Raw genomic sequence first — 9951 nt, forward strand, 5'->3', positions numbered from 1 at the left:
TGTACAAATGCGCTTTACACAATTGATGTGTGTATGGATTGGGATAACAGTTGTATGAGCCCCTAATAAAATGTTAAAAAAAAAAAAGAAAGTGTTAGGAGAATTGGAGAAAAAGTTATTTGCATTCTGTGATATAACCTATATGGTTGTTGATGAAAATGAGCTCTCTATTCCAGATATTAAATTACACAATTCTTGCTTTACCTCAGGAGAAGGAAATCGCTGAAATAAAATTTATTTAGGGAGTAAGATACTCATTTTAAAGTTATTCCTAAGTAGGACCAGTTCAGCAACTGTAATTTGAGGAAAGACATACTTTGCAGATTAGATTTGTCTCTTAAAATTGTTCTTTAGGTCTGGTTTTTTGTTTTTTTTCCCATGGTTTATGCCTGTGGCTATGATTTTTGCTTTTGCCTTGCTTCAGTTCTAGTTATGGCTAGTCTTGGTTTGTAGACACTCAAGGTATAAAAACTCAATGTATATTTTTATTAGTCGCTAGTAAAACCAATATGTTACCCTTTTGGAAGGCACTGAAAACTAGAGAAGTATAAAGCTGAGGATATGTTGATTCTGGTTTTCCTGACCACCTGTTTCTAAACAGATTTTCTTAATGAAGCCACTTTGTGCCTGTTACATGTTGGTTTTCTCTAAGCCACTGTCCTTGGGCTCTCTCAACAATCGTGGTTTTTAACTCCATCCATTTCTTAGCCCAGTTTTCTTCAGCCCAGTTCCAGCCACTGTCAGAGGATGCAACCAAAAAGGTCTTTGCGAATTGTGATTTATTTGACAGAAAAAGGGTATAAACAACTTGAAAATAATTGGAATTTCACATTGGGGGAGCAGGGGGCATTAAGAATTGCTTCTTCTATCTTCACAGTAAATAACTTCTTCCCAAGTATCAAAATCTGGTTGTACTTTATCAACTAGGAAATTCAAAACTGATGAAATAGTTAACTACTGCCACTTCAATCGCATGTCTCCCCTGTCCTTCGGCTCTCCCGTCCTTCGAAGCTCATTCAGAGCAGTGAAAATTGCTGTCAGTGTTCTGTTGAGAACCAGAGACTCTTTCTTTGTAGTATCAAGTCAAGAAGCAGAGGCTATTTAAGGCAATGCTTAAGGTGCATACAAATCGCCTAAAGAACTTGTTAAAATGCCAATTATGGTTCGGTAAATCTGGAGTGGGGCCTGAGATTCTGCATTTCTGACAAACTCCCAGGTGATGCCAATGCTGTTTGTCAGTAAGGAACAGTTTGAGGAGTATGAATTTAAGCTATCATGACAACTCTTATGAGCGGCAATAGCCTACTAGACAGATTGACATGAAACCAATAAATAAAAATGCCAGTTCACATTAGGTTGAGTTTCTCCCCGCTCCCCCCAGTCAAATCACTAATGATAAATGGATAAATAGAAAGGGGAGAGAGGTCTTTGAAGTTGTTTTTAAAATGCTTTCTTCAATATAATTTGGATATATAATTTTTATTTTTTTTATTCTGTTTACTAGATGAGAACACAGACGTCTCCAAAAAGCTCTATCAGAAAGTTAAAATCCTTTGCTGGGTAATGACAGGGCCTCAAAATCTAGAGAAAAAGGCCAAGCATGTCAAAGCTACTTGGGCCCAGCGTTGTAACAAAGTATTGTTTATGAGTTCAGAAGAAAATATAGACTTCCCTGCTGTGGGATTAAAAACGAAAGAAGGTAGAGATCAACTATATTGGAAAACCATTAAAGCTTTTCAGTATGTTCATGATCATTATTTAGACGATGCTGATTGGTTTATGAAAGCAGATGACGACACTTACGTGGTCCTAGACAATTTGAGATGGCTTCTCTCAAAACACGACCCTGAAAAACCCATTTACTTTGGGAGAAGATTTAAGCCGTATGTAAAGCAGGGCTACATGAGTGGGGGAGCAGGATACGTACTAAGCAAAGAAGCCTTAAAGAGATTTGTTGATGCATTTAAAACGGACAAATGCACGCATAGTTCTTCCATTGAAGACTTGGCCCTGGGGAGATGCATGGAGATCTTAAATGTAGAAGCAGGAGATTCCAGAGACACTACTGGAAAAGAGACTTTTCATCCCTTTGTACCAGAGCACCACTTAATCAGAGGTTATCTACCCAAAACCTTTTGGTACTGGAATTATAACTATTATCCTCCTGTAGAGGTAAGTTTAGAAGTTTTGTAACTGTACAAGTATTTAGTCTGATTTACCTATTGATATCAGTGTTTTTAACCTAAAACATGTATGTTTCTTTTGTGACAATGCCTAAGGATTTTTTTTTTTTTCTTAATTAGAGTGGCAGAGTAAATGAAAGCCAATAGCAATTGGTGGTACTGCATGTTAGGCACTGAGAATGTAGTAGCAATTAAAACCTGGGTCTAGTCTTCAGGAACCTATGTTCCAGTTGAGGTAGTGATGAAAAGGAGCCCTAGTGGTGTAGTGGACTAAGTGTTAGGCTGCTAACTACATGGTCTGTAGTTCAAACCTACCAGTCACTCTGTGGGAGAAAGATGAGGCTGCCTGCTTCTATAAAGACGTACAGTCACTATGGCCACTGTGAGGCAGAGTCTTAGTATTCTTGTGCAGTCGTGGAGGTGGTGATGAGTGTCCCGAAGCAAAATAAAGCCAGCTAAGGAGATGAAAAGTGACTCAGAGTGGGCCGAGATGATTTGGGTCAGTTAAAGGGATGACTTGAGCAGAACTGTTAGGTTTGGGTGCAGTCTGTGTGACAATCTAGGAAAACAGCCACCCAGGCATCAGAACAATCTTGTGGAGGGAAACTGAATGACCTGAATCTCTCGTCTTTCGATTAGTTGCTGAGTTTGTTAGCCATTTAGCAATGTGTGGAGTCTTTTGGGTCATTCTATTTGCTCTTCAGTTTTATTTACATTAACTGTTATGAATCTGAAATGTATTGATATATAGTTGAAGTAGAAAGTCTAGATTTTTTTCAAATTGTTAACTAATTTCTTCAGTATCATTTAATACTAATTTGAAATGACTCCTCCAACCGTTACTAAAATCCACCAAACAGTTGCTGTGGAGTCAGTTCTAACTTGTGAGGATTGTGTCCCAGGGGAAACCTGTGCTCCCTAACACTTTGAATGGCTGACTTCAGAAGCAGATGCCAGCACATTCTTCAAAGCCACCAGTGAGTAGGCTCAGGACCCTCTGTTAGCAGTTGAACTGGTTAATCCTTTGCTCCTAGTAACAGCACAAGTTTTGTAGCTTATAGTTTCCATAAATAGCTCTCTCAAAAGTAAACCAAACTCATGGCCATCAGCTCAGTATTGACTCTTGTCCCTGTAGGGCAGGGTCGAATTGCCCTGTGGATTTCCAAGACGGTAAGTCTTTATGGGAGTCCTGCCTTCACCTTCCAAGTGGCTGGTGATTTCTGAAATGCTGACCTTGCAATTAGCAGTCCAGTGTGTAACCCACTACATCACCAGGGCTCCTGACCATCTCTCTGGATAGGTAATATTGGAGTTAGTATTTTACTTAAGCTCTCTTTTTTTAACTGGTGTCTATGAAAGCTGGCTTTATTTTGCTTGTTTTAAACATCTTTGGTGTTGCTAGAATCTTTATTTCTGATAAGTTTTCACCTGAAACTTTGTTTTCTTCCTAATAATTGTAACTCATTGCGATAAAACAGCACAATAAAGTATAACATAATTAATGCATTTATTGTTACCAAGAGTATTACTATAATATGTCAGAGTCATATAAAAACTATTTAGAGAGGCTTTGCAATTTGTTTTGTTTTGTTTTTTAATCACTTTATTGGGGGGTCTTACAGCTCTTAGGAGGCTTTGCAATTTGAATGGAACTGTTCCCGCTCTGGTTCTTCAGTTCAGTGTATACTGTCCGGTATGGTAGCACTAGCTACATGTGGCACTGAGCACTTCAAGTGTAGCTAGTCTAGATGGAGATGTGCTCTATGTATAGACTGCACACCTGATTTCAAAAACAGAACAAGAAATAAAGATGTCATTTATTTTTAAAATACTGATTGCATATTTAAACAATGTTACATATTTATTAAGTTAACTAAATAAAATTAATTTCACCTGTTTCCTTTTACCTTTTTCATGTGACTTTGAGAAAGTATAAAAACTGTATTATGTGGCTCAGATGAATCCATTGAACAAAGCTGGTTTAGAAAAATCAGATATTGAAAAATGTACTTTTTATATTTGTTCCTATTCTAATAATATTCCCCAAGGCAATAAGAGGTAGGTACTCTTCTGATATATTTACCCAAGGATCCTACATATGCATTGTTTGCTCCAGGTGAAAGATCAGTGAGGAAGGCAAAGGAAGTCCAGTGGTCAATTTCCTGTTAATTTGTATGGCATTGTAAGCTGTGGACTTCTAAACACGAATTGCTGAATGTTCCCTAAGCCAACGTGAATCTTCTCTGGAACTCTCTAGACTGCTTCTTTCCCTCAGTCCTTGATGTTTTTTGGAGTCACCTGAATTGAACATCCTCAGGATGCCTCACCTGACAGATGCCAGTCTTGAGCCCCACATTCACTTTCTGCCTGTGAACTCTGGGACTAGGCTCTTTCTTCTTTGTTGCTATTTTGTTTGGAACCTGTTCTCACACCAACCCGACCAAGAAACTGTATAACCCTTGGTTACAGTCTGTTTGATTTCCATCCACATGTGCCCAGTAGAATCACTGAATGGGATTTTCACGGCTGTGACCTTTCAGAGGCAGGTCACCAGTCCTGTCTTCAGAGGCACCTATGGGTGCGTTCAAACCATTAACTTTTTGGCTCATAATGGAGCAATTAATTGTGTGCGCCACCCAGGGACTCTTATTTACCAGAGATCCATGTCAATATGATTGTTTGGTCAAGTGTTCTTGCTAACATGGACTCAAACAAAGCATAGCACCAAGCCAGTTTACACACTTTGTTTTCTCCTAAGAAGCCATCTCTTGTAGTGGGGAAATGGAGATTAATCCCTCTGTCTCTCTGCTGTCATGTTGATGCCACTTCACAGCAACTCTGACAGGATAGAATTGCCCTGTGAGTTTCTGAGACTCACTTTTTCCTTTTTAACAGTTTTATTGACACTTCATACACATCTCACATAATTCAGTAGTTTAATCATACCAAGAAGAGTTGTAAAATCTTTACTGCAATCAAACTTAGACTCATTATGGGAGTAGAAAGCCTCATCTTTCTTCCCTGGAGCGGCTGGTGGTTTCAAACTGCTTACCTTGCAGTTAACAGCTCAACACATTAAGTAATTTACTCTCAAGGTGTCATCGTCTAGTAGGTGAAAGTTGGATTTTGACCAGGTCTGGCCCCACAGCTTCCTCTCTTAACCACTGTACTGTACAGTTATTACAGTATATTGGTAAAGTACTAGATCACATGCAGACAAAATGGGCAGACCTTTATAGTCACTGAAGTCTTCCAAGGTCTCTCATAGGCTGAGTCAAACAAAAAAATATAATGAGAAAATTACAAAGAGAAAGCAGAACTTGGGAAAATAGAACCTTTTGTGTAATAGCTGTCCTTTCATATGAAGACATCTCAAGATCACCCCCACCCCCAAGACACGAAAGTATATGAAATAATATGATTTTGGTTAAAGATACTTGGGCAGTTTCGTGTTTGGTTTCAAGGAATTCTTGGTTTCTTCCACAAGTAGAATAAATTAAACACCTGTACTTTAACCAGTTTTAATGTTTGAATTATTGTAATAGTTTTTCCTATATTACGTATTACATGTTGACAATGAATTACTTACTAATTACGCCCGTTTCTGCTGTTTTTTTAGGGTCCTGGTTGCTGTTCTGATCTTGCAGTTTCTTTTCATTATGTTGACCCAACAACCATGTATGAGCTAGAATACCTCATTTATCATCTCCGTCCATATGGCTATTTATACAGATATCAACCTGCCTTACCCGCGAATATAGGAAAGGAAATAAGTGAAGCATACAAAAATGAAGATCAAAAAGTAAAACTGGGAAATCCTTGAACCCATGAACAGAGTTAAATGTCCTAACACTGCACTGGAGAAGGACTTCTGCATTTCCGACGGAGAACACTGGCACCCCAGTGAGCATTGCTGATTAGAAACCTGTCACACGGACGACTGTAAACTGAAGCTTGAAATGAGCTGTGAAGTGTATTAAAACGTGTTTTTGATACAGTAATATATACATATATATATATATATGAAGAACTTGTGTTTTCTAAATGGTGGCCAGCTTAGAGAAACTAGAAAAGATATTTTGTTGTCTGTTTCTATAACCACATCACATTATTGCCACTGAGAAGCAAAAGCAGGTCCATTCGCTAAAACTACCCTCCACCAACTTAGTACCACACAAAGCGAAACAGATCTCTGCCTTAAAGAACATTTGGAAAGGAAATACTGTTTTCAGTGTTTTTTGTAAACTCAAGATAAGAGTTTGTATTTGCAGTATGGCCTCAGTGAACCAAGTCCCACCACCCCATCCCCCAAAAGAAGAAGCAAGGAAACACACAGTTTCAGTCTAATGAAAAGTTTACTATTTAGAATTGGCAGTAATCCTCTCAAAAAAAAACCCCCAAAACTAAGGATAACACTTGGCCTAAAGTGTGTTAATAAAATGATACCTTAAAATGTTCATGAGCCTTGGCTATAATCAGTGGTTAATTTTTGTATTGCAGTGAGTAGTATTCACCAAGCCCCTATTGTCTCTTTTTATAAATATGTTGAACCACTCTTCAGTACCATTCACCACTATTCATATTTATTTTCTCAACATACTAATAGCATTCTATACTCACGCATTTCAGCGTTTTGTCCCAGATTTACTCACTGTTAGTTATGGGCACCAGTAAACTTTCTGCTACTTGGGGATGCTGTTCTCAATGCCTCTCAGGAATTACACATACCAGTTTTAATTACTTTTATTTTTAAACTTACCAGCTACATAATTATACTTCCTTTTATTCTCATTCTGTTAACAGGTGAGAACTTATTTGTGCCTTTCATAACTTGCTAAAACAGTTTTAAAAAATCCATGTTTAGGAGCATAAGTGGCTATTTAGTACACTGGCAAAATAGAATGCAACGTTTGACTAAAGTTTATTGGTACATTAGAAAATGGTGCGTGCATAAAGTATGTCAGATATTAAAAAACAATATACTCGCTTTATAATTAACAGTCTGAAGTCTGAAGCAGACTTACTATTTGGGGCTGATTAAGAATACCCATCCCAAACTATCTTAAAAGCGTTTCACAAAGGTTTCATTCTAATTTTAGTGATCCTTTGTTTTGAATGTTTCTGGAAGAAAAGGAACATTTTAATTTTCTCTGACTAGCAATAGTATGTGAGTATATCATAACAGGATATTTTACTTTCTGTGAGATTATCTTTACTGCTATAATCGATTTGTGTTTCTCTTGTGCTTACCATCATGCCATTTTTACATCTGACATGCCATTTACACTGCTGCTTAGCTAAAATATTTATTATACCAAAACATGTCAAAATCATGACCTCTTTGGATGACAGATTTGAGAGGATGTTAATTTTCATGTCCAATTATAACTTTACCCACATAGTGAAAACTGATTAATGATTATTTATTAAAGTTTTTGTATTATTTTCATGTTAGTATTCTTTACCAAATAAATAGCAAAGGATTCGGTTCCACTTTATGGACAAAGTAATTTACAGTCCACACATGCTATTTTTCTCTACTAGAAAGGTAGATAATTTGTGATCAACATCCAGAGACTTTAAAATTATATTCATCAGAATTAACAGTGAGAAGATTTAGAGTCAGATGGTTTAAATTGGTTTAAATTCCTGCTCACTCCCTTCCTCACTAGCTTTGTAACAACACTGAGCAACTTACTGAGCTCCCTGTGCCTCAGTTTTCTCGTCTAAATATACCTACCTCACAGGATTTATATGAAGATGAAATGAGTGAATATATTTAAGGCTCTTAGAACACTCTGGCCCAGAGTAGGGAACAACAAGAGTTTATTATTACTTGATGTGCTAGTATTCCATTCAAATGGAAGGAAAATTAATTTGATCAAATCATACTGAATGGAATATTTTTTACAATAATGTGTGATAGTATTTATCTGAGCACCCTTGGTGGCATAGTGGTTATATGTTGTCTTGCTAACTGCAAGGTCAGCAGTTCAAAATCACCCCTCAGGAGAAAGATGAGGCCTTCCATGCCCATAAAGCAGCGGTTCTCAACCTGTGGGGGTTGAATGACCCTTTCACAGGGGTCGCCTAAGACCTTTGGAAAACATTTCTCATGGTCTTAGGAACCGAGACACTGCTCCTCTATATTCGTCTCCAGGCAGGTCCACCCAAATGCAGATATGCCCACATAGGCGTACCCGGTGAAGACCATGCTACACCATGCTTCAAGACAAAATTTCATTTATTTGTTATTAAAAAAGTATTTCACAATATAGAGTTACATATTGTTTTTGTGATTAACCACCATGCTTTCATAATGTTCAATTTGTAACAATGAAAATATATCCTGCATATCAGATATTTACATTCCGATTCTTAACAGTAGCGCACTTAACAGTTATGAAGTAGCAACGAAAATAATTTTATAGTTGGGGGTCACCACAAACAACATGAGGACCTGTATGAAAGGGTCGCGGTATTAGGAAAGTTGAGAACCACTGCCATAAAGTCATTATCCTGAGAACTCACGGGCAGTTCTGCCCTGTCCTGTGAGTCAGCATCAACTCGATGGCCTCCAGTATGTCAGGCACTCTGTATCAATTAGCATTCATCCTCCCACAGGAGTATTACATGTGGAGAAACTGAGGTTCAGAGACTAAGTAACTTCCTTTGTGTCACAAAGCTCATAACCCACGAAGTCCGCTTTCTGCCATGCTGGGGTTTCGTCCTTTAGTAGTATTTCCATTTTACTTATATTAAATAACATAAAACATTGATCAGTCTTAAATGAACCCACCAAACTGTCACAGTGGTTCTCAAATTATGGCTCATAATACTGTAGCCTGGCAATTGGTTAAAATGCAGAGCACACAAATCCCTAATTCTAAAAATTCTGAATCTGACCTGGGACCCAGGACTTGGCCGTATTAGGTATGCTAGCACAGCAACGGCAGTGGCAGCCCCTGGAGTTTGGGGGACCTGCTCTTGAGGCCTCCCTCTGCACCTACTGTATCTGGAACTTCAGAGGGGAAAGGTTGGTGTTTGGTACCTCTAGGTGAGTATATGCTAAGGTTTGAGAACCCCTGTCCTGGGGCCTACGTGATTCTGATGCAAATTGGCTATAGAAAACTTGGAGGTTACTGACCAAGAATTAAGGGTTTTGCAAAGATTTAAATATAGCATGCTTAAAACTGGTTTAATGTTAAGATCACCTTATATTGTTTAAGGCCTGATTGATATTGATAAAAGTCAGTGAATCCTTTTGACAAACTTCACCAACTTCTCTCAGTAATTAATAACAGTGCTGCAGTAAAATAAATCTAATTCTCCAAGCTTTACAATTTCACGGGCAGGCAGGGTTCTTTAAGAACCAAGTACATGTGAATTCATTAAATGCATATGTAAATTTGTCATTTTTAAAAAAATGGCCACAATCAGTAGTAAAATAAGTAGAGGTAACAAGATACTCCCATAAGTTGCAAAATATTTTTCTGCTAATTCTTACTATGAGAATTTCATCACTTTCAAGAATCAGTTGATTGTCCTGTGTGACCTAATAAAAGGACTCCGAGCACATGCAATCAAACTTCACAGTAATGATCATTCACCATCTTTAAGCGCTTTGAGATGTAGAATTAATGAAACTTAGTGTGGTCTTAAGACAAGGCTTTTACTATCTGATGGTTTCTAATAACAATGTGCTTGTAATTTTTAGTGTAAGGTCCATAGACTAAAAAACATTCTTTGGCCCTGAGTTAGAGTTATT

The 9951-nt window shown here is 37.7% G+C and overlaps 1 protein-coding gene across 3 annotated transcripts in view; it reads left to right on the forward strand.

Moving 5' to 3' along the window:
* The window catches only part of C1GALT1 (core 1 synthase, glycoprotein-N-acetylgalactosamine 3-beta-galactosyltransferase 1), a 16285-nt gene extending 9645 nt beyond the window's left edge, over positions 1–6640 (forward strand). For all 3 annotated transcript variants that reach the window (XM_045288982.1, XM_004702681.2, XM_045288981.1), the window contains exons 3-4: positions 1505–2172; positions 5803–6640. In XM_045288982.1, coding sequence (XP_045144917.1) covers positions 1505–2172; positions 5803–6006 — 872 coding nt within the window. In that variant the 3' untranslated portion in view covers positions 6007–6640. The remainder of the gene's footprint in view (positions 1–1504; positions 2173–5802) is intronic.
* Positions 6641–9951: the final 3311 nt, after the last annotated feature.

Source organism: Echinops telfairi, unplaced genomic scaffold (genome assembly GCF_000313985.2).
Source record: "Echinops telfairi isolate 266 unplaced genomic scaffold, ASM31398v2 ScPeMD7_23;HRSCAF=83, whole genome shotgun sequence".
Lineage (NCBI taxonomy): Eukaryota > Metazoa > Chordata > Mammalia > Afrosoricida > Tenrecidae > Echinops > Echinops telfairi.